At 41.4% G+C, this 24,206-nt stretch overlaps 3 protein-coding genes across 4 annotated transcripts; 1 reads left to right on the top strand and 2 right to left on the bottom strand.

Moving 5' to 3' along the window:
• Nucleotides 1-5,192: 5,192 nt before the first annotated feature.
• Nucleotides 5,193-6,283, bottom strand: LOC311261567 (gamma-crystallin M2-like). Its single transcript, XM_084360331.1, has 3 exons — nucleotides 6,201-6,283; nucleotides 5,616-5,858; nucleotides 5,193-5,507 (listed from the first exon to the last, which is right to left on the bottom strand). The coding sequence occupies exons 1-3, from the start codon at nucleotides 6,231-6,233 to the stop codon at nucleotides 5,229-5,231; spliced, it is 555 nt and encodes a 184-aa protein (XP_084216457.1). The 5' UTR covers nucleotides 6,234-6,283; the 3' UTR covers nucleotides 5,193-5,228.
• Nucleotides 6,284-10,936: 4,653 nt separating this feature from the next.
• inpp5e (inositol polyphosphate-5-phosphatase E) lies at nucleotides 10,937-17,419 on the top strand. Of its 2 annotated transcripts, none has more exons than XM_084361101.1 (11): nucleotides 10,937-11,024; nucleotides 11,594-12,456; nucleotides 13,062-13,185; nucleotides 13,282-13,379; nucleotides 13,568-13,692; nucleotides 13,965-14,084; nucleotides 14,402-14,509; nucleotides 14,637-14,798; nucleotides 14,915-15,030; nucleotides 15,223-15,359; nucleotides 16,329-17,419. In XM_084361101.1, exons 2-11 carry the CDS (start codon nucleotides 11,657-11,659, stop codon nucleotides 16,459-16,461), a joined length of 1,923 nt encoding a protein of 640 aa, XP_084217227.1. In that variant the 5' UTR covers nucleotides 10,937-11,024; nucleotides 11,594-11,656; the 3' UTR covers nucleotides 16,462-17,419. The 2 variants fall into 2 exon arrangements, with proteins under 2 accessions (XP_084217227.1, XP_084217228.1); XM_084361102.1 differs by having other exon boundaries at nucleotides 10,955-11,013.
• Nucleotides 17,420-17,467: 48 nt separating this feature from the next.
• On the bottom strand, nucleotides 17,468-23,622 carry pmpca (peptidase, mitochondrial processing subunit alpha). The gene is made up of 13 exons (XM_084360225.1): nucleotides 23,530-23,622; nucleotides 21,449-21,651; nucleotides 21,275-21,354; nucleotides 21,106-21,188; nucleotides 20,907-21,001; nucleotides 20,716-20,816; nucleotides 20,047-20,310; nucleotides 19,701-19,793; nucleotides 19,492-19,610; nucleotides 19,311-19,401; nucleotides 19,119-19,181; nucleotides 18,854-18,998; nucleotides 17,468-18,728 (listed from the first exon to the last, which is right to left on the bottom strand). The coding sequence occupies exons 1-13, from the start codon at nucleotides 23,574-23,576 to the stop codon at nucleotides 18,559-18,561; spliced, it is 1,554 nt and encodes a 517-aa protein (XP_084216351.1). The 5' UTR covers nucleotides 23,577-23,622; the 3' UTR covers nucleotides 17,468-18,558.
• Between the last annotated feature and the right edge of the window lie 584 nt (nucleotides 23,623-24,206).

The raw sequence follows: 24,206 nt of genomic DNA, 5'->3' as shown, positions 1-24,206 counted from the left end.
AACGCTGTATTAAATGGCTGAATTTTCATTTTGGGTGAACTTTTCCTTTAACTTAAGCAGTGGAGAAGGGTGATACTGTATGTCTTGGTTGAGATTCACTCTTGCACTGATATGTGTGTGTTTTCGTGTGTGTGCCTGATGTGGTCATGGCTGGTTTAAGAGATTCATCCGACCCGCTGCTCGAGTGCCTGAGGCCTGTAACGTGTGCCTGCCGTCTGTTGGCTGCAGATGCTATCATGTGTGATCAGTGCAGCGTGTTTGTTGGCACATGCTCTCCGTCTGTCTCACAGCAGTTACAGCTGTGAGCAGAAAACCTCTGCACCTGCCTCTGTTTCTGCCAAACGTAAACAGGAGGGGAAAAAAAGAAAATATGTGTGCGAGCAGGAGAGCGCTGTGGGATGTAAATGGGGTCATTTGCACAGATGAGATCAAGTTGTCAGAGGGAATCATACCTGAGGAGACGAATTACACTGCCCTTATTAGTCATGTGAGATCAGTGGGGTCGTGGGGATGGGGCCCGGAGGATCACTGATGCAAATGTGTGTGGAATGGAGCAGGAGATTGGTGGATTACAGCCAGCGTGTTGGAGCAAAACATCACCTCTGGGGAAGATTCAACCTCCGTGACTTACGGTTCCACTTGTTCAACTGACAAACTGTTGGCTAATGTTTTGTCCCGTGTCGAGTGTTAACTGAGGTCCACAGCATTTTAGCTGTGAACATTGTCGATAGGTTTTTGATAATATAAGAAATTCATTTTTACAATAATTCTTGTTATTGCAGCTGGCAATGCCCTCATTAATAAGAAATTCTCAATAATGCCACGACTAAAAAGTTAATATTTAGGTTTTGATTTGGTCACAAGCAACATCACCTGACAACATGTAGCTTCACAGACAGATAAGACATGGGGAAGAGCTTGCTTTGATATGGTGCTAGATAAAATTAATGTCCATACCGATTTTTTTTAGATGCCCAATGTCAATCATACAGTTGTCAAGATGCTTCACTGAAATCATGGCTTTTACAAAGCCTGTTCAACTGTTATTCCACCTCACTGTTCGACAGGGGTTACTGTTGCACCTTTTAGTTGGCAGCAAAGGTAGTAAAAGAGCTGAATTGATGTCTTTCTTAAAAAAGTGAGTCGGCGAACTGTGCTGAGGGGATAGTGATATTTCAATAACGCATTAGACCCACGATTCCCCCCTGGGGGTTTTGAAAAGCAGCTTGCAGCAGGTAGCAGCTAACTCAAAGACGAAGAACAGCAACTGAAAATGTCTGCAAATTGGGGAGACAACCAGGTCAGACTGCTCGTTACACTCCAAGCAGAGGATGAGATAGTGTTAGCGGTGTTAGTTTATCGTGTCAGCATACCAACATTTGGTAATTAGCCCTAAACACAATTAGGATTTCTCCTGATTTCATGGCAATCCATTGTTGAGATTTAACTCAAAATGACTTTGCCTTCCCTAAAGCCAAACAGGCCTACTGCTAGTGCAGCCCGAAAATGTGGGAAACCTCAGGTCTTTATGCTGATGTTGTCATCGTACACAACTTTCCTTTTGAATTTTAACGTATTTTATAGAACTACAAAAGAAGCCTCATCTATTTTGCAGCATCAAAAGTTAACCGCTCTTCACAGCAAGAAAATGCCGTGGGTGCATCATCAGAGTAATCAGTAAGATTTTTTCATCTCAAGATTTACTTTGCTATGTAGAGTGATTTTCTGGCTCTCCACTGGCGGAGATCAGGTAGGAGAAAATGGAAAACTGCCAAAAAGGGAGCTCTGATTTTGAGAATCCTGCCTGAGGTTAAAAGACAATGAACTGTAGCAGGCTTTGATCTGTGTTCATATCCAGGCAGAATAACGATAGCTCCTTTGACCGGAGCTAATGATGTCTGTGGTGCGATAGCATACTGCAGAGGTGGATTTGTAGCCACATGGGTACCTTTAATGAGTTTTATTTGTTTTGTTTTATCCCCCTCCACCTCTTACTCACCTCAGTATACAGAGTAATGAAGAGGGAGGGATAGTGTGGGTTAAGAATCAGCCTCCTCCACACCTACATGGGGCTAATTATCCAACACTCACGAGGATCATCTCACAGCTTCGCATAAAGGAAAGGAGATTTCTCCTCTTCTTTCAACACATAATTCTATATTAACCTCCTTCGTTAGTCTCAGTTGGGGTGGAGATCTGGAAGGAGCTAATTTCACTTGGCATTTAGATACTATCTCTTCTCAAACCTGCACGCTTTATTGACTTAAACAAAGAACACAAAGCAGAAGCCTAAAGAAATGAAGTGAACGTGCAATGACACTTAAAAAACAGATAATCAACAATCAGGCAACAAATATAAATCAGGTGAAAACATCAGAAAATAAGGATTCAAATCTCCATGAAGGGAGTTTAGTTCACCAGCTACATGCTTTATCAAACAGTCCACTTCAGCTTCGCTTTATGTTCCTGTGCTGAAAACGACTCTTTTATGGGCTCTTGGTGAGAGCTGGAGGAATTCAAGCGAACCGCAGTGGTTTGCAGGAAAACTGCTGACACGCCTGTCTGAGCTGTTGATTCACAGTGGGATCAGCAGGGCGAGCGACACTTACACACAAGTACACAGAATCATTTCACTCAACGGTAAGATGATATGAAATTGCTGCTTAATTTAGCTGTAAGTACACTGTTTCACCTGGGATGCTGACATTTTTTCTGTGGTTTTTACTGTAATAATGAGTGTTGTGCAGCCACTCAGCCATTTCACAGGATGATAATAGTCATAGTTTTGCTGTTACGTAGTATACATGCGTAGTCCACCCACACCCCTTCTCAAGGAACGGACTGGACCTTTGATTGATTGCTACTTCACTGTCCTGTCTCCTGGCTGGGACATTTTACACTGTAATCACACCTGACCAACTTCTAATGAATATAGCTTCATGTAAACGGGAATATCAGTGGAATATTGTAAACCTAGCCGATGAGATCAGCCAGATATGTAGGCGCAAGACCATTTACACTTTTATAAGTCGTCAGAAGCAACTTAAAGTCTGGTTAAACGTGGATAGGAAGCCAGTGAAGTGAAGCTTAAAGGGTGTAATTTGGTCAGAAGTTTTAGTTCGGTCTAGCTGCAGCGTTCTGAACCGTTTGAAGACTTTTCGTACCGGCACGTGGCTGAAACTTCCCTAACTTTTGTGTTAATGCTGCGCTAAACTAAAACACAGACTCCAGGGCTCAGCATTAAACTTTAATCCATCCGTCCCACTTCAGAGTAATTTCCACAGTCTCAGAAGTCATAATCACTGACACAGACGCTGCCTGGGAAGTGTGTCCTTTAACAGTATCGGTCACAGCGCTCACTCTGCACAATACACTCCCTATCTCTCTGTCGGACGCCAGGTCCCAGTCCATCTCCTCCTCATTAAGCATATGTCTCATTTTCCATTTCAGACAGGAGATAGCATAGAAGTGCACACAAAAGCACTATTTTCATGCCCTTCTGCTCATCTCGTCTGAAAGTCTAATGAGAGCGGATCAAATATAACTGACACCGAGGGGAGACAAAGGGAGACGTAGCCCTGGGTGAGAGACGAGGCGAAGTAGAACAATGGACCTGAATGTGCCGTCACTGCGGCGGTATGGAGCAGGACCACTGAATGCAGATGATTCTGTAATGAGGGATTAAGTGGTGGATTATGGGTCTTTATTAAGATGTTTCTGATCCTCATTAGGCTGAATCTCGTATCAGGGCATCGATTCCACACTCACTCGCTGGATTGGCCGTTCTCTGGAGGAAGAAGAGAGAGAAAAGAGAGATGAAGAAAGATAGAAAGGCATGTGCTTCTGTAATCCTCCTCTGAGGCGTGCCAGTATAAGTGTATGCACCTATCTTGTTGGAGATAGCATGGTTTACACATACAGTATGTCTTTCATAGGAATGAATTTATATTTTGGGGGATTTTTGTTTTTAATATAAACGTGCAAAACCTGCAAATAAAATTGGCATTTGGCATTTTGACACGTACAGCAGTTATGGTACAACATTATCATTCATTCGGAGTTGTGTCTCGGATGAGTGTGAGTCTAATGTTCACCCTTTCAGCTCTTTCTTTGGTCTCCACCCACTCCAGAGGGAAATATCTGGCTGCTAAATGCTCCACTATGTTCAAAAGCTAGTCGCTAACTGTGTCTGTCTGCTGTTGGACAGTTAACACGTTAGCCTGCTAAAATTTGCTTATCGGCACAAACTGGAAATTTAGCCCAAAACAAATTTCTACATGTGAGACAAATAAAGTACCCTGAAAGTACAGCTGAGGCTGGTGGGAGTTACACTTACAGATGAGAAGTCTGAGGATCATCATTTCATCCACTGGGAACATGAACGTGTGAAACAAAAGTCAGAGAAATCTGTCAAATAGTTGTTGAGATGTTTCACTCAAAATCATAAAATCATAGAACATGCTGACACCAGAGAAGTCCCCAAAGTCAGAAGTATTCATCCTCAGGGCACCATAAACGTCTGTGCAGGTTTCATGTCAATCCAACAAATAGTTGTTGAAATAATTCAGTCAAAATGATGGACCGGTTTACAAATCAACATTGCCATCTCAGTGACAATGTTAGCAGGGGGAGAAATTCAACTGAAACAACACAAATCTTATCGTAACAGTTCTTTTACATTTGCATATTGTTACCATCCATATGTAATTTGTCATTTTAGTAAAAATCTACCAGACTCTGGTTGTGTATTAACCTGTGTGACTGGAAAACAGGACTGAAGGAAAAGCACATTGGAGCAGAAACAAACCCAGATGCTCCAAAGACAATATTTATGTCTCATAACAACCCCGAATGAGACTCAGCTATTCCAGTATTTATGTGACAATGTCCAAGTTTACTATCTGAGAGTCCAGACACAATGGTTTGAGTTCCACCTAGAATTAGACTAAACTTCCTAAAGTTTTTTTCCAGCATAGTGTAGAAGCAGACTTGAGATCATAACGATTATTGGTGAAATATCTATTGAGAGGTGACTGATTGAATGACTATTGTCTTCAACTTTTCTCTCTGTGAATTTCCTCAGTATCGGTCAGCAACACGAGCCTGACGAGCTCTGATTGGTGTAAATTGTGTGAATGTGAGGAAAGCCTTTGGGTACTCAGAATGAAAACTGACTTCAACACAGCAGTAGCTTAGTTTACGACAGCTTTATTTAGTGCAAAGAGAGTTTAGAAGCAGGAGTCGGTGATGCGCTTCATGCTCATGAACCTCATGCCGGATCCGCCCATGTTCATGAAGTTCCTGTACTCGCCGGGCCTCATGTACATCATCCTGCCTCTGTAGTTGGACTGCTCGTACATCAGCCAGTGGCCGTCCATCACGTTGCAGGACATGCAGTTGGACATGCGGAAACGGTCCATGATGTTGTCACAGTCGTCCATCAGCTCAGACATCTGACCGGCGAAGTTCTCCCTCTCGTAGATCTTCATCCTGAAGGATCCCCTGTGCTGTGGAGCGGAGAGGGAGTGGGTTTAACTCACTTCACAGTCAACCTGAGCTAAACTATAATTGTTTAGTGTTGTAATCTACAGCAAATCTAGGGTGTGAGATCTTACCATGGGGATCATACGGCAGGACTTGATGCAATCCCTCATGCCCATCATGCTCATGTAGTCGGCGTACTCGCCCCTCCTCATGAAGTACTGGTTGCCCATGTAGTTGCTGCGGTCGTACACCATGAAGCAACCTCTCTCCACCCTGCAGGAGTGGCACCTGTTCAGGTAGGAGGACATGTCTGGGCAGTCGCTCATGCACTCATAGGAACGACCCTGGAAGTTCCTCTCCTCGTAGAAGATGATCTGAGGAGCGAGAGGGAAATGCTTTGGTGAGACGCAGAAACACAGGAGTCAGAATTGAAGCCGAACATGTTGATTTTATAGCCGGGAAATGGAAACAAATGTTCAATGGTGGTGAATCCATCTTTTTTTGGTTGTAGTGTTAAAGAATAAAGGTTTGATTTTGCTATGAAATACACATTAAAGCAGAGATTTACACCTCTGAAGGGTTAAGTGCTGCTAATTGTAGGCCTAGCTGTTGGTGCTGTCACCACCTCGTAAAGTACGAAATGGCTAGTTAGTTAGCGTGCTAAGAAGAGCGATATCAATCTTTTTCCCGTTAAGTGATTTTCAGAGAGAGCTCACCTTGTTCATCATGTTCATTCCAGTGGAAGTCATTGTGCTGGTCAGTGGGCTGCTGTTTCTGCTGCTGTTCTTGCTCTTGCACCAAACTGTGCCCTACCTGCGTTAACCCTTTCCTTTTATACCTGACCGAAACAGGCTGCGCCTTTGTGCAGAAGCCCTGAGCCAGCAGTAATGCCATAGAAATGCACAGAAAATGGGGGGACTGTCCACATTTCCAGGGGCCGGTGGGCTCAAAAATCCTTTCAGCAGCCTTTTTCTCGTATAGCGCAGAGGTCACAGAGAGGGTGAAAGGGTTAACAATCGGAGGTCACACCTTGACTTTGGTTATTCATTGTGACGTACACTGGTTTTTCTCAGCAACAACATTTTTGTTCGGTTGTTCTTTGTCCCGAACTCATAGTGTGTCGTTTGCATGTAGTAGAGCACGTGGGAAGGCTTTGTGTGCGCTGTCTCATTGTCACACTCAGCGACAGACCTACATGTTAAAGATTAGTGGATATCTTTTTTTCTAAGGGTTAAATATGAAAAAAGGTTTAAGATGCTAAACAGTCAAACACGTATATGAAAATGGTTTCCGGTGCACAAAGAAATGTTGTGTAAATGACCCTGAAGTTGATTGTTTTACACCCAAATTTGTGAGTAAGGCAGAAGTCATGAGGTGACATTTCAATATACATAAAGATAAATGAAAAGATGGTCGTGTAAGAATGAAGGAAATACAAATAAAAGGAAATACATGTTTTTTCAAAACCAAAATCTGTTTTTAATCATGCTGCTTAGATAACTCAAGAAAACAAAGACTATTCTTAAATATGAAGATATATTTTTTGTCAAAAAGGCAAAACTTTTTTCACTGCATGATATGACCCATCCCGATAAATGTTTCGAAATACTTAATGTATGAATTACAAAATATTGTATATTATCTAATATAATGATTTAGGGGATTCAGATTATTTAGAAACGTGTCCATTGAAACGTATCCATCACACAATGCCAGTTATAGCATTTGAGTTAATTCTATGCCAACTGGAGACATTTGATGACAAAATAAATAGCAGGTTACTTCAGGTAAAAAAGAAAAGAAAAAACGTTTGTAAGTTTTTGTTTTGTGGAAATGAACTCCACATCTAATTTACAATCTAATTATTCTGTGTTTTATGATAACCATCTATTAGTTTCTATTTTTTCAATCTGAAATATACTTTTTTTGGTTTCTATACCTGCTGCCAGTTGTTAATATATTACTAAACTGTTAATAATTATTTTGTATGATTGCAAATATTGATTATTTCCATGGATGAATCCACTGATTGTTTTCTCCACTGACCAGTTGCTTGTTTAGTTTGTAAAAAGTGAGAAATGTGATGTGACAATTATCCAGAGCCAAAAGAGACACCTTCACAATGCTTGTTTTGTCCAACCAAAAGTTGGTCCAACCAAAGTTTAAGCCTATTAGAAATAAATTAACTAATTAAAAGGAAATATAGTATAGGAAAAGCTGAACCCATAAATGTTTTCCCATAAAAATGACTTAAAAACATTAATTGAAAAGTAGTTGCCAGTTCATTTTCTGTAAACTGATTCATTCATTAAAGCTATTTGTAAGAAAAGTTGAGTCTCATTCCCAGCTGATCAAATAATGACTCTCTGGGTTCCCCAACCCATCAAATACTGACGCTTTGTGATGGCGGCCGACCCGTCCTACAATACTAAAGACAGATAACTTCTCCACCAAGCATATTTGTGTGTCAGACCATAAAGCTGTTTTATTTAACATGATTTTATCCCAAACACCTTTTAATCACAGCACACCAGCTCGCAGCCGAGTTTTTAATCCTAATTCTGTCAACAAGTTTTCTGAGCTTTTTACTGCCTCTTTAACTGCTTTTAATTCCAATTCTAACACAGAGGAGCTGGTCTCCCTTTTTAACCAAACCTGTCAGTCTGTCCTGGACTCCATCGCCCCTTACAAAATCAAAAAACAAACAAATAGAGCACTGCAGCCCTGGCTAAACAACTCCACTCAATCACTAAAAAGAGACTGCAGGAGAAACGAAAGGAGATGGAAAAAGACAGGCTTACACGTGTTTTATCAGACTTGGAAAGATGCCATGGTAAACTACCAAAACGCAGTCAAGGAAGCAAGAAAAACCTTCTTTTCCAACTTAATTTTAGCAAATCACTCCAACCCCAGGATTTTATTTAAAGTCATAGAGTCAGTATCCACCACCTCCCCGCCTCCTTTTATTGATGACTCTCAAGAAAGATGTGAGGACTTTTTAAACTATTTTAAAAACAGAGTCACCAATATAAGGCAAAACATTACCCCCCCGGACAAAATTTTACAAACCAGCAGGAATATCCATAGTCATTTTAGCTGTTTTGAACCAGTTTTATTCCCCGCTTTAACTAAAGTCATATCAGACATGAAACCAACTACTTGCAGCCTTGATTTTATCCCCACCAAGTTTCTTAAAGAGGTTATTGACACTGTTGGACCCAGTATTTTATTCATTATTAACAGCTCCCTAATTAGTGGCATTTTCCCACACTCTTTTAAACATGCTGTGGTCCAACCTCTTTTAAAGAAACCAAACCTCGACCCCTCTGTTCTTAACAATTTTAGGCCAATCTCTAAGCTGCCATTTTTATCAAAGGTTTTAGAGAAAGTGGTTTCCACTCAACTTTTATCTTTTATGTCATATAATAACATCTTCGAGAAGTTCCAGTCAGGTTTTAGATCTCTACACAGCACAGAAACTGCCCTCCTCAAAGTCACAAATGACCTTCTTTTAGCAGCCGACAGGGGAGAGAGCGCTATTTTAATCCTTTTAGATTTAAGTGCAGCCTTTGACACAGTCGATCATGCCATTTTACTAGACCGCCTGAAAACCTGGGTCGGCATTAAGGGTACTGCTTTTAGTTGGTTTTATTCTTACCTTTTAGATAGATCCTTCTCGGTCACCACAGGTAATTATTCTTCAACTACAACACCCATTACCTGTGGTGTACCGCAAGGTTCTATCTTAGGTCCGATTTTATTTTCTATTTATATGCTCCCACTCGGCCAGATCATTGAAAACCATAATGTTTCATTCCACTGCTATGCTGATGACACACAAATATACTTCCCGCTGAGGCCCAGTGACCCTGGAAGCCTAGCTGCTGTCTTAGACTGTCTTACAGATATCAAACATTGGATGGCTCTAAATTTCTTACAACTAAATAGCTCAAAAACTGAAATCATACTGTTCGGCCCCCCAAACCATACCAGCCCTCTTCAGCAAGCCCTTGGTCCACTGTCCGCCAACATAAAACCCACTGCACGAAATCTTGGTGTCCAATTTGATTCAGAGCTCACTTTCATCCCGCATGTACGCAAACTGGTCCAGTCTTGTTTTCACCAATTAAGATCAATTTCCAAAATCAAACATATGCTCTCACGCCCGGATCTGGAAAAAATCATTCATGCCTTCATCTTTTCCAGATTAGATTACTGTAATTCCCTTCTCTCCGGTATCAACCATAAATCACTCTCTCGCCTCCAATTAGTACAAAACTCAGCAGCTAGGCTTCTAACCGGTTTTAACAGACGACACCACATTACCCCAGTCCTAGCTTCCCTTCATTGGCTCCCTGTCCGTTTTAGAATTGATTTTAAGATTTTACTGATCACTTTTAAAGCACTTGTGGGGCTGGCCCCGAGTTACATAACAGACATTTTAACTCCTTATGAGCCAGCACGCAGCCTTAGATCCTCAGGCGGGGCCCTTCTAACCATCCCAAAGTCGAGGTTAAAAACCAAAGGTGATCGTGCCTTCGCCATCAGGGCCCCTCGGCTTTGGAACGCCCTTCCTGAGGAGATAAGGCTTGCAGGATCAGTAACCTCTTTTAAATCTCTTCTTAAAACCCATTTTTATAGACTTGCTTTTATGTGATGTCTTCCTTTTACTTTGCTCCTACTGTCTGAGTTGACCATATTGTTGTTCTTGTTTTACTGATTTAACCCATTTCTTTTATTCTTTTTCTTATTCTTACTTATGTTCTTCTACTACTACTCTCAAATCTGTTCTGTTGTCCTCTACAATTTTGCATTGTCTTTGTCAAAGCACTTTGTAAAACTCTGTTTTTAAAAAGCGCTATATAAATAAAGTTTATTATTATATATATTATTATAAAGCATCATTATTTGACGAGTTGGGAATGAGACTCAAAAAATCAACTTTTCCTTTTGTTTCAACATTTATTTGTTTCAGGTCTGCTTTTATAAACTGTTGGGTAGTTTAATTATAACAACATGTTTTAGAATATCTTTGTAGGTTTTGTATGCAAAACAAATCTTAATTTCTAAAATAACTACTAACTAAAGCTGTCAAATAATTGTAGTAGAGTAAAAAGCACATGATTCCACCATTGCGTAATTGTAATCACACAGAATAAGAGAATTGCAATCTAGTTGTATTGACAATACAAGTCCATTGTAGTACAGTAGTTTATTCGGCAGTGTCACAACAATGTAGACTTTTTATAGCTGCAAAAAGATAATACAATGTGTGAAAAAGTAATATAGCGTGTATCATTAACAAATCTAATAACAATAATCATACAGGCTTTATATTACACTTTTTATTACCTACTGTAGATAACTCAGTGAATGGTTGCATGTAGTTCCACTTCTCAGCACAGGGGGGCGCTGTGACGCACGCTCGGCTCTCTGCAGTGACTCTCTTTTCTTGGTAACAAAATCTGTTGTCAAGCGTTGCTAAGGAAGTGACTGAGCTACTTGAAATTAGCCAAAACCCAAACAACAGTAAGCGAGAGGTAACTTTGACTACTCCAACGTGATAACAGTAAAATAACTACATAAGACAGACACTAACAACATTACGTATTTATGAATATTATCTTATAAACGATGCTACAGATTTTAGCTCAGCTAGCTTGTATGTCGCTACCGTTATGCTACTGTGGGGTAACGTTATTAGCCATTAGCGTAGAGTGTTAGCCACTTTAAGTATTGTAAGCGGTATACAGACTTGATTTGGTTAGTTAGCAAACAAAAAGTTTAGCGATGATATTGAAAAAGCTGACACAGGTTTGGTTTCTAGTTAACTTAGCATGGTCGGGCTAGGGCTTACATTAACTAGCTCACGCTGCTTGTATTCATTGAACTAGTTAAGCTAGTTGTTAGAGGTAAAATGCTTTCCCTGCCTAATGCGGCTTGTAAACAATGCCAACAGCTAACAGTTACGTGACCAGCGATCAGCGTCTTCAATTGTAGATGTTCAAAGAAGAGTGATTATATTTATTAGTCTCTATCTATCTATCTAGTATGGTTAACGTGACTCAAGCCAGCATTTCACTGAATCATTTCTGCCCTTTATGTTCAGACCAGTCAGCAATGAGAAATCTCCATCAACCTAACCACAGCTGGTCTCAGACATGACAAGAGGATGACTGAGAATGGAGAGGACTGCCCCCTCCACCAGTCCTGTAAGGCTGCTGGTAAAGGAGATTCAGTTGTCAGAACCAGCAGGCCACTCAAGACTCCCACAGAAGGTGCCAAGGAACACAATAATGCCCTCACGGTCACTGCTACAAACACAGAGGCAGAGATCAGCCCGTACCAGCCTCAGCCACCCTCACAACCCAGGCTCTCAAAGTTCAACAAAAGTGGCTCAGTGGAGGAGACCGTGAGAACCAGGAGGCTGAAAAACAGCCAGGAGAGTCTGAGTGACCCGACTGAGACTGGCTCCTCGACAGACTCGCTTAGAGATGACCAAACAGCTCCAGCCCCAGGTGGGCTTATTCTCGGCAGCACTGCCACTGACAGGAAAAAACAAGACTCCAATGTGAGACCCAGATCTGCTGTTACAAGAGGATCTCCAGTCTTCCGGGACAGAGGGAGCAGTCTGTCAGAGTATGAAAGGAGGCCCCCTAGCCAGCAGAGCGACCCCACAGACCACCATGTGAGGTCCACCAAGGTGCGACTGTCTCCGTTGCAAGCCACGGGGCCGCTGCCTGCTCTGGAGAAGAGCTTTGCGTCAGCCACCTTGAGGGCGGCTAATAGGATTGACAGGGATTGTTTGGATTATGCCGTGCTGGCCAGAGAGAAACTCGGGGAGAGACTCCACAGGAACCTGAGCGACAGCCGGCTTCTGGAGAACATGGGGTCGGATAGTGCCTCGGTCAACTCCATGAGGTCCACATACAGCGTGCTTAGCCCCATCAGACCCCAGGATGTGAGGAACAGGTACAGTAGGCACAGCAGCAGAGCATGTAGATGATGGAGCTGGAGTCATCCTCAGGCTGGATGGGAAGGCTTACTCTTTCTGTTGTTCGAAGGCTATTAGAGGCCAGTGGCAGCATAAAACTAGCCAAAATATAGAAGTGGATGTGCATATTTTTATCCTTTGCAACAAAAATACAACCTTTTAATTGCACTTTGGCTTCCTCTGTGTCAATCAAAGCTCCTTAAAAGAAGGTTGCTGTGTACAGACACTGCATAACAATTAGGTTCAGTATCTTGCATCCGATCTTTGCACATCTTTAAGAGAAAGGTGGCAGAGTGTGTGTGTGTGTGTGTGTGTGTGTGTGGGGGGGGGGGGGGGGGGGGGATTAATACAAGATCAGAGGAGATGCTTGTTCAGTACAGTTTTTGACAGGATTAGGCGCAAAGAAATGGGTCTTCATCTCAGTACACAGTCAGTGCCCAGTAGGGAAAAGTTTTTACTTTTAAATTATTGACGTAACATCTGAGAGATGAGTCGTGCTTTTTCCCTACACTGTCTGCATCCTGCAAGGCAAGTCGACTCCCAATAGTAGAGATAATTTTCCTTTCCTATGCATGTTTTCCAGGAGCTTTCTGGAGGGCAGCGTGCTGGGAAGCGGTGCCCTGCTCGGGGCTGAGGAGCTGGACCGCTACTTCCCCGACAGGAGGGTGGGCATATACGTAGCCACGTGGAACATGCAGGGAGAGAAGGTAGAAGGAAACCATGACTCTGCAGCATCTCACAGAACAAGATCCATTTTAAGTCTGGTCACTGCCGAGTTCTGACTGAGTTTCTGTCATTTTCAGGGGCTTCCAGCCAACTTAGACGATCTCCTCCTGCCAACAGACTCTGAATTTGTACAAGACTTTTATATTATTGGTGTCCAGGAGGGTTGTCCTGACAGGTAATTTACGTATTATTTGATTTTAATCATGATCTCTGAATAAGAGAGAGTTATTAAAGTTATTTTCAGGATTAGTTGATTAATTGTTTAGTCTTTAAAATGTGAAAAATGTCTTCAAATTGCTTTTTTTGTCCAACCAACAATCCCTAGTTGGTTACACTCCTGTGTGTTTGTGCTTATGTGTGCAGGAGGGAGTGGGAGACCCGCCTTCAAGAGACTCTGGGACCTTACTACGTCATGCTGTACGCAGCAGCGCATGGTGTTTTGTACCTCACTGTATTTGTCCGAAGAGATCTCATCTGGTTCTGTTCAGGTCAGTTCTTCTACACATAACGCAGGAAATACACAACAGTTTGGGAGGAAATAGAGTCTTTATCGCTCCGTGCTTATAACACTTTTGTACAGTGCAGATTGTTGGAAGATGTTCTTTTATTTTTGATTTGATGGTTATACGTATAGTATGTTAGAATTGGATGCTAATTCGTCATTATTGGCTATAGGAGTCTGCTGAGGTCTCATGTTTTTGTGGTTAAATGTAACTTATGGCTCTGACACTAACCACATCTGTTCTGTTGACCCACGCAGAGGTGGAGCATGGCACGGTCACAACCAGGATCATTTCTCAGATCAAGACCAAAGGGGCTGTGGGAATCACCTTCACCTTTTTTGGCACTTCCTTCCTCTTCATCACATCACACTTTACCTGTGAGTGATTTACTAAAGCAAGAGACTGTTATCAGGCTGGCCGTAGGTAGGACTGGCTGGAGTTGTGGCAACATAGTGAAAGAGAAAGGAAACTGTCTCTTCCAGGCCTGGGAAAAAAAAACGTACTATTATCATCTTTAATTCTTCAGCACACTAGTGCGTCATAGATATTGAACACTGGCCACACGTATAAGTCGTAACACTCACTAGAACTCCTTTTACATTTGCATTTGTGTAGAATATTTGCATTTAAACTCTGCAACATTCACAGTTAAACAGTTTTTGTGTTTAAATGTGTTATTCTGTTCTTCTTCCAGCTGGAGATGCCAAAGTTTACGAGAGAATACTAGATTACAACAAGATCGTCGAGGCTCTAGCGCTTCCAAAAGGCCTTCCAGACACCAACCCATACCGCTCCACACCATGTAAGACTTCAGTTTTATCTTAAGACAACAAATTCCTTCCTCACTAGATTCAAGGCAATTCACAAATTATATTTAAGCCTTAACTGTTAGAAATAGATTAAAATATGAGTTTCATTTCTACTTGTAGCTGACGTCACCACAAGATTCGACCAGGTCTTCTGGTTTGGAGATTTTAACTTTCGGCTGAGTAAAGACCGGGCTGATGTGGAGACCATCATGAACTGCACAGCCAACGGCGATATGGGCCCCCTGCTGGAGCACGACCAGCTCTCCAAGGAAATGAACGATGGTATGTTTGCATGTTGAAGGTTAAATGTTTTGTGAAAGCTTTCAACAGAAAAGTTTTTATCGAAGTAGGTTGTTGGATTGATTCTCACCCTGTGAATACGCTGCTCCCCCCTCCAGGTTCAATCTTTAAAGGTTTCCAAGAGGCACCAATACACTTCCTCCCCACATACAAGTTCGACATCGGCTGTGATATCTACGACACTACTTCCAAACAGAGAACTCCTTCATACACAGTAAGAAAAAATAGAGAATCAATCTTATCGTGGCCGAAGAAATTCACATCCGCCAAAGTATCTGGAAAGCACTTTTTTATCACTCTTATACACTTCTCAGATGCTCTAACGAAAGTTTAAACTGATCCCGGCAGTTTAATGCAGCGTCTGGTTGCGCTCAGCGGGGTTGAACATCTTTGTTTGTGTTCACAGGACCGGATCTTGTTCAGGAGCAGGCAGGCGGATGACATCAAAGTGGTCAAATACACCAGCTGCTCCAGCATCAAGACCTCAGATCATCGGCCAGTCATTGGTGCCTTCCAGGTCAAACTCAGGCCAGGCAGAGACAAGTGAGCATTGCCATTCAAAAACATACCGTAAAGTAGTTTCATCATGTTAAGGAAGCATTCAAAGATGCAGTACAGTATATAGATATTTGTTATTGTTATTAGATCTGAAATGAAACCTGTGTGCGTGAGACTTTTTTGTGGCTGCAGAGGAAGCTGCTTCATTGCCTCCAGTATTGTCATTCAGCTACTCAATTGCATTGTGGGTAATGTAGGCACCAAGTTTTGAAAAGGAAGATAAATGAGTGGAATAAAAAAAGTGATATCTCTGGTTCTGCTGTATGGATTTTGATCATGTGTTCTTTAACTGAGTTCAACAGTGGTATAGGAGTGTAATGCTAGACCAGTGGACTAGTGGACTTTTCAAAACCCTACATTACCCACAGTGCAACTTAGCCACTGAGTAACATCACAAGAGGCAATTTATCAGATTACCTGCAGCTTCCTCTGGAGCCATAAAAGGCTTTATACTACTTTTTCACACATGCAGTAGGACTCCCCAAGACCTGTAAACACACTTTTATGTGTACATTTGGCAGAATTAGCCTTTAATGAGGGAGATCGAATATGTGCCATTTTAAGGACTTTTAATGTAGTAATTATTTATACACATTTTAACACATTTCTGGAGGGGAATTGCAATATTTTTCCATGTCTACACTGTGATAATGTCATAGAGTATCTGTGATTATTGGGTTTTCTCCTAAGTTGTCGTTTTCAGTTCACTGTGCGATGAAAAGTAATGAAAAACGAACATAATTAGTCAATAAAGTTGAATTTGTCCAACAGCAGAAAGAGTTCAGAATTAAAGTTATTTTTCTCAACACCTGGCACCTGATACTTTTTCAGTTAGAAGAGTTTGTAAATAACTTCTCTTAACTCAAAACTTGTCTTACTTCCTGACACTGTACAGTGGATTCTTCATATTTAAATACTGAATTTATTAATTGTCTTCCCTTGTTTGTCTTTTAGTATTCCCCTTGGTGCGGGACAGTTTGACCGAGGCTTGTACTTGGAGGGCATCAGGAGGAGGATCACCAGAGAACTGAAGAGGAGGGAGGCCATGAAGAACCAAAGCAGCAGCACCATCTGCGCCATCTCCTAAACCCTTAAAATCAACTCTCCAGAACTGAACTGTGCCAGAGACTGTAACAACCAGGCATGCAGAAAATGGACCAAAAGGAAACCAGAGCTGTCTTATCTACAGAGCCCAGTGCTGGTCGTGGTAACTAAGCAGAGAGCGCCCTCTGTTGGGACCTGTCTGTGTGTGTCTAGGTTGGAAGCGGCTGGAAGTGGCTGGCTGTTCTTGAGGGCAGGGACCTTGAGGTCAGACGGACACAGCAGCCGTCTGGCCTTTATTTATTCAGAGTCGTGACTTACCCTTCAGTCACACTATTACAGTGTGAACTGATCTAACCTTAAAGGCTCCGTAACTGCAAGTTTTCTCATTTTTTGTAGGTGTTTTAAAAGCATGAAGAACCACATTATGTTCTTCTCAATGCTACATCAGTGTTCAAATGCCTTGTGAATTTGTCAGCAAGCAGCTTACCAAACATAATTGCATTTTCGTGGCACATAGAGGTGCACTTAATATATTTTAAGTGTCTGCCATTGGTTGATTTTAACTTGAATTTTGAGAGGTACGAGTCGTGACTGAAGAAGGGAGCTTTAGGTCAAGTATATAATTTCAAGAGCATGACTACGTCTTAAATTGCTACTGTTGAAATTCAGGGAGATTAAATGTATTTTTGATGACACTTTATATAAAATAGAGCATTTTATTTACAATGTTAACGCCTCTAACTACTTCTCTTATTAGGCCAAGTGATCCTTTGCAACAGACTGTAACTTAATGCCTTACCTCTCATCTCGCTGCTGTGTAACCTTATATACTTTTAACTGTCCATGTACTGTATGTACCACATTGATGAACTTGCGATTCCAGCATGAAGAGCAGTCTGCTCCAGAAAAAGTGCCTGTGGGTCTCGTTTTCGTTACTTCAGGATCTTCATCTGCGACTTTTTATATGTCACCTAACATCCTGTAATAAACGTTTTAAAACACTTGTTTGTTGGATACATTTTTGTCCATTACACCGCAATGCAAGACCCTTAAAATATATCATTTTATTTTTTGAAGTAAATACATTTATTTAACAGTTGGTGCACAGAGTTGAACGTATTCACTGTAGTCAGAAGCCTCTGAAGTTCTAGTAAAATACACATGGGTGTATTTGGATGTTCAGTGAAACTTTTTGAATTTTTTTTTCTGGCCTTAAAATTCACTTGAACTCACAGGAGAATTATCTCTTAAAGGAACAGTGCGATGTCTTGGAAATGCTTATTTGCTTTCAGGCAGAGTGTGATGAGAAGATCAACGCCACTTTCATTCAAGACTCTGACAGTAAGCAAATTAAGATATTTCCAAAGTCAAACCATTCCTTTCATTTAGCTCCTTAAAAAGGACATCAACACAACCACAAAAATACAAAAAAGTAACAGTTTTCACTTTACAGATCTGAGACACAATGATGACAGAAACCATGTCAGTCTTCAGGACTAATTGGCTACATTATTTCCAATGATGTCTTGGTGTCTCCTGTGCCTGTGAAGGGAGATTATGAAGTGCTGTAGTATAAATTGTACGATTTCCATTTCTGATCCATTTACTCTGGAAAAGGAGAAAGCTCGAGTTGGAGCTCTGTGACATTTAGACACTTGAGAGACAAATAATAGTTCAATTCAAAATAACTAACTGTGGGGGATGTTAGCCACCCTCTTCTCTCACCTCTATGCTGATGTCCTTTGGAGATGATTTTAAATGTCATTCATTCATAATCTTAAACACAACAGGATGGAGTTTTAGAGGAAATTAACACTTTTTGGCTTTGAGGGTGAACAGTCCCTATAAAGCCAAACTCCTGCAAAACATCCCAGTAAATAATGAAATATGGCTTCCAGCCCACAAACAATAAATACAGATAATCCAACTGTATGTAGACTACGGTTACTGTAGAGTAAAAGGTGACTTTTCTTTAAAATCCCCACTCTCATGGGCTCAGGTGACAGCCCGGGAATTAGTCCCCTCCCAGGGTGAGCTGTGTCGAGTTCTGTGGTGGGAGGGAACACTATTGTAATCTTCCAGTCCAGTTTATTTACAGTGATGTTTGCCAGCGACAACTGGCTCGATGGTTGTGGGGGGTCTACCGGAAGAGGCGATACATGCGGGGCAGACGTCCGTCCTTGCTTGACAGGGCGGCCTGGATGTGTTCGTACGAGGGCAGCTCTGCTAGGTCCCCCAGGGCTGCTACTGCAGGCTTACTGCGCAGCATCTTGGTGGTTACTCTCTTAATGTCACTGGCTGTCACGTTGCCTGGAAATTGTTTGTTGACAAGTCAAAATATAAATAAATAAGTTGAGTGAAAGAAGACTTTTTCTACTTACAGCATTTTATGACATGTGAGGATGTATCCCTGCTAAATGTTGTTCAATACTCACTTATTAGATCACACAGTTCATGTGGCAGCTTCCTCTTTCCGGTGGAGAGAACCTGGCGACCAACATCTTCAAAAATAACCGGCCGCGACTCAAGGTTCATCATTAACATGGACTTGAGCTGGGTCTTTGCCCTCTCCAGCTCCATCTAGACATAGGAGACAAAATAAGGTAAGTGTTATAAGAATGGTCACCTTTGTTTCTTTAACAATAATCATCACTGCTAAAGTTGTGTTGGATTGCCCTCATAGTGAAAAATGACCATTACCTCTCCTGCATTGCCAGCCATCTGAATGAACTCTCTGGTTATGATCTCCACCATTTCCCGCACCTTAAGATGAATGTACATAATTAGAATTTCAACAACGACGAGCCATTCACAAAAGAAAGCCATGTGCAAATTTTGAAATCAGAACACGACTATGACATTTAAACCCTGCTCTCCTGAGTCTATACCAACCTGTCTGGGGTCTGCACTGGCGTGGATACACAGCAGACCACTATCCTCATAGCTGTGGTGGTAGGAGGTGGCATTGTACATCCAATGATGTCTACAACAGACAAAGAAAGACATAAGGTAATTATTAAAACAACCGTTTTACTCTCGTTATATTAGTGACTCATGAAACAATGCTGCTCACCTGTTGAGCACATTCAGGTACAGGCGGGTGAACATGCCTTTCCCAGGTCCTCCTGCAGAAAATGAGCCACCTCCCCCCATCATCATGTTTAGCACGGCAAATGGAATGAAGTCATCCTCCTGTAAAAAAGGGAAATCAAGCGTTTTTGACAACTATAAAGGCACCAGTGTGGAGAATCTCCAAGAAAGTCAGACACTGCAAACACCCACCAGGAAGGAGCAGCTCTCCAGGCCGATCATGATATGGGTGAGTTCTGGGATCGGGGTGGGACCAAGGCTCACATCTGACATGTCCTTCTCCATCTACCAGATTAAAAGAACATGTTATTATCCTACATTCAAGACTAATCCAAATGCTGTGTCACATCTAAAGTCATTCCTCAGGCAGGAGCTGTATCCTTTCTGTCAAAGATCAAAAGGACATTTCTTAAAAAATATTTTTTGTGAACTTCAACCTTTCCACCATTTAACAACTGGAAAATCCACCAGATTAATGCCACTTGAAGAGACATCAAGATGAAAAGATGACTTGTAAACAATAAACCAATTAAATCACCTTGACGATGCCACCGGTGTACTGTGCGACGGAGAGGTCGACGTTGGCTACTGAACTCGTTCCCCACACTGGCTTCACATTCAGCAGGTACTTCCTGGCACATTCAACCAGCTGCTCGTGCTCGATGCCGACTCCAGCCAGCACCATCCGCTCAGGACAGTAGTAGTTACGCAGGTAGCTGTGAAGCACTGCCTTGTCAATCTTTTCCACATTGTCACCAGGACAGAAGCGAGGCAGTCCGACTGTGTTGCCTCGATATGCAGCCTGGAAACAAACAAAGAACAGTTCAATAATGCTAAAGGAAAAATAAAGCTACAGTAATCCGTTACAACAATTACAATTGTATTTGTTTTTTTACAATTACTTGTGACATGGTGCTGTTTTTCATGGTCAGCAGTGAGCGTTTCACCCTTTAGTATTTTGTCTTGAGTGTAGGGTCGCTCAGGCTGGTTTTCTTTTATCATATTAGCATAAAATCTGTTTGCGATTAAAAAAAGGTTATGTGGTAAATACAAAGCCTGGAATTCTGGTAACTTAACATTGTAATTATTTATTTATTTCAATTTTTTTTTTTTACAATTAAACTAAACTGCTTAAAAAGTCATGCATCCATTGATCCCCTTTCACAGAGAGTTGGTGTTGGAGGGTCTAACAAATGATGGGACTCACAGCATGGATCATCTCAGTAAGTAACGGTTCAGGGTCTGGCCTCATGTTTAGATCTTCTAACTCAAAGCGCACCGCCATTTTGGTCATCTCAATCTCTTCATCTGCATGTGAACAAACACAGATCAGACATTCAGACAGACATTTGGCATAGCTGTCATGAATTTGTCATTTAATATAAAAATAAGACTCACCCAGCAGGCGAGGCTGCAGAACAGCATCAGAGAGAAGACTGACCACTGTGTCAAGACCCTTCACTTCAGCGGACACTGCATACATGGTGGTATCTCTGCACACATAATGAAAGATGCATCACACATGAAACAGCTGTACTCACACTCTCCAGCGTGAAGAAGAAAGGCCCACACGTGCATTGTGATAAAGACTACATACCTGGAGGTTTGGCAGTCACATATCCCGCCATGTTTTTCCAACGTGAGGAGAATTTCATCCCTACTCCCATACTGAGCTGTGGACTAAAGATAGAAATGACAAAACATTACCTCACACACCTCAACTTAGTTGACATTTCACCTTGTGGTCTTAACTTTGAGTTACTTACAGAAAAGGCAAGTTTCTCTACAAAGTGTGCTATTCCACTCGGGTACTTTGCTTCATGTCTGGATCCAGAATTTACTAAAACTAAAAATAAGAAAGAAAGAAAAATATTTTATCCACTCCAGCCAGATCCTGAAGACAAGTGGATATTATTATTTCCATTTTCACTGCAACTCACCTCCAACTGTGCAGAACTGACCAAACTTGTTCTGGGAAGCGACTTTGAGGCCATTTTCTAGAGTCGTGATCTTGGTCTCATATTTTTCATGACCATCCACAGATGCAAACACTGGCTTGGGGATCCCAGGCAGTGGTGAAGACAGGGAGATATTCGGGTATCCACCGCCACTGCTGTACTTTCTGTAAGCTGCGATGCCAAACCTTGGAGAACAACAAAACAATGTTTATCTAACTTCTCTGCAACAACATAAGGCCAGCTGAAAAACTATTAAAATCATTAACTTGTGTTGCAAATATACTGGGGTTTCCCCAAGAAATTGTTAAGCTGAGGTAAAAGAGGATTAAAGAAGGAATTGGCAGTGAAATATTCTTAAGAAATAAGTAAACCTGGTTTTTAAAAAGTTAGTTAAAAGTACCCTTTCTGAGTTTTATTGTAGGTGGTCCTGGTGGTATTAAGTCTAATTACCAATGGGTGACAAATTAAAGGAAACACCAACACAAACAGCATTAAGTCTAAGTCACTGGACTAAAGTCTAAATTAGTTTCAGCAAGGTATACATAATGAACCAGAGAGTGTATTTAAGTATACACTGCATATTAATGCCCAGAACATGATGAGTTTCAGACTCATACTCAGGCAAAGCCATTTTATCTGCTGACTAGGTAAAGTCACTGCTCCTTTAACACAGCATATAGAGCAACCTAGACACTTAAACTACAAACATACAGCTTTTGTGTATCAACCAAAGTCCGACAAACTGAAAAATATCAAATAAGGTCACTTTCACAGATCACTTTCACAACTGGAGAGCACTGGGAGCACTGTGAGAGTCATGTTTTTTGACTTCTCCAGTGCTTTCAACACAATCCAACCATCACTGCTCAGGGGGAAGCTGGAAGGAGCTGGAGTCGACTGCCACCTGGCTGCATGGACCACCGACTACCTCACAAACAGACCGCAGTATGTGAAGCTCCGCGACTGTGTGTCTGATGTGCGCATCAACGCCAGCAAGACAAAGGAGGTGGTGATCGATTTCAGGAGGAAGGCTCCTCAAACTGCACCAGTGAACATCCAGGGTTTGGACATTGAGATCGTGGAGGAGTACAAATACCTGGGTGTTCACATAAACAACAAACAACAAACTGGACTGGACACACAACACAGATGTCCTGTACAAGAAGGGCCAAAGTCGTCTCCATCTGCTGAGGAGACTGAGGTCCTTTGGTGTGTGCAGGACACTGTTAAAAACTTTTTATGACTCTGTGGTAGCATCGGTTATCTCTGGGCTGTGGAAGCTCAGAGAGGGACAGGAAGAGACTCAAAAAGCTGGTCAAAAGGGCTGGCTCAGTCTTGAACTGTCCTCTTGACTCCATTGAGGAGGTGGGTGAGAGGAGGATGTTGCCTTAAGCAGCTCCTTCAGCAACAGACTGCTTCACCCACGGTGTAAAAAGGAACAGACTGTTCAACACCAATACTCTTAATGTAGCACCATAAGCACCTACTTATCTTGCACTACTTACCACTTCTACCTCCGCCATCTTGTGCAATTATCCTCTGCAATTACCATTTTATTTATTTATTTATTTATTTTTACATATTTATATTTTCCTTGTACTTATTGTATGTCTGTCTACCTGCTCGTGTCTGTCTACCTGCTACTGTCACAAGTGAATTTCCCCGATGTGGGATGAATAAAAGTCTAAAGTCTAAGTATATAAATCACAAGTAGCTACTAAAAAAATACACATAACTGTTTCATCTCTACAGCCAACCTCTAGCATACTCTCATCAACGTCCAAACGACTGCTGCCTTTGTACAATATACTCTCTTTACTCATGATGTAACATTAGCCAAGCCATCCTGACAGCAAGACCACAGCTTGTTTGACAGCTAACAGTTAGCATCATGCTAACCGAGTGAGCTAATCTTTGCTGCTGAGGACGTAGAAAAGTTATGACGCTGCTCATGTCAGGCAGAGGCGTGACACTAACGATACAGAATACACCCGTAGTGTTGTTATTCTCTATTTAAATCAAGTCCGGTGACAATTTAACCATTTATTTTAAACGTGTAGTACCTTTGAACACGACTCCAGGTTCTACACCTCGACATGTGAGTCGCCATCTTGGATCTTCTGTGACCAGAAAACGACCCGGATGATGATGAAAGCTTCCTGAAGCACTTCCGCCGCAGACACGCCTTCATCGTGCCTGAAGAAATAATTGGTTTATTTTGTTAGTTTTTTGTTGTTTTATTGATATGTTATTTTATTTTATTTTATTTTTATTATTTTGAAGACCACTGCAAATTGTGTTGGACATGACTCCTCTGCCTCTTTTTTATCATTATCTTAGCAAAGTAATGAAATAAAATTAAACAAACATTTTCAAAGTCATATATTTGTCACACACAGGTACAGAGCAGAAAGAGATCTACAAAAAAAAGAAAATAGAAAATTACAAACAAATAATAATTAAGGTCTTTCTTTTGCCATAGAATATATTTAATATCTTAAAGGTGCACTATGTCGTGTTGGTGAAAAACTGACCTTAAAGGACAACACAATTTCATGCTGTTTTACTTTGTCTATATTTGGCAGACCCTGCCAACAGCATTCTGGACCATATTTCTTCTGAGAACAGCTTTTTTAATTCAGTTTTGTATCATTACCTCATTAATATTGTAAATATTAAAATTCAGAGTTTGAGTTTCTTTTCCAAAACTACATAGTGCCTCCTTAAGATGGAAGATAGA

Source organism: Pagrus pagrus, assembly GCF_965226575.1.
Source record: "Pagrus pagrus genome assembly, chromosome: 8".
NCBI lineage: Eukaryota > Metazoa > Chordata > Actinopteri > Spariformes > Sparidae > Pagrus > Pagrus pagrus.
Note: the sequence above shows the minus strand (reverse complement) of the source record. Positions and strands in the feature narration are given on the sequence as shown.

Coding starts and splice junctions, on each gene's coding strand:
- LOC311261567 (XM_084360331.1), bottom strand. CDS start 6,233: ATGACTTCCACTGGAATGAACATGATGAACAAG. Junction 5,859..6,200: donor GAATGAACATGATGAACAAG/GTGAGCTCTCTC, acceptor CTCGCTCCTCAG/ATCATCTTCTACGAGGAGAG. Junction 5,508..5,615: donor CCTGCCGTATGATCCCCATG/GTAAGATCTCAC, acceptor TCCGCTCCACAG/CACAGGGGATCCTTCAGGAT.
- inpp5e (XM_084361101.1), top strand. CDS start 11,657: ATGACTGAGAATGGAGAGGACTGCCCCCTCCACCAGTCCTGTAAGGCT. Junction 13,186..13,281: donor GGAACATGCAGGGAGAGAAG/GTAGAAGGAAAC, acceptor TGTCATTTTCAG/GGGCTTCCAGCCAACTTAGA. Junction 14,510..14,636: donor CCCATACCGCTCCACACCAT/GTAAGACTTCAG, acceptor TTCTACTTGTAG/CTGACGTCACCACAAGATTC.
- pmpca (XM_084360225.1), bottom strand. CDS start 23,576: ATGGCGACTCACATGTCGAGGTGTAGAACCTGGAGTCGTGTTCAAAG. Junction 21,355..21,448: donor TCAGTTCTGCACAGTTGGAG/GTGAGTTGCAGT, acceptor TCTTATTTTTAG/TTTTAGTAAATTCTGGATCC. Junction 20,311..20,715: donor TTACTGAGATGATCCATGCT/GTGAGTCCCATC, acceptor GTTTGTTTCCAG/GCTGCATATCGAGGCAACAC.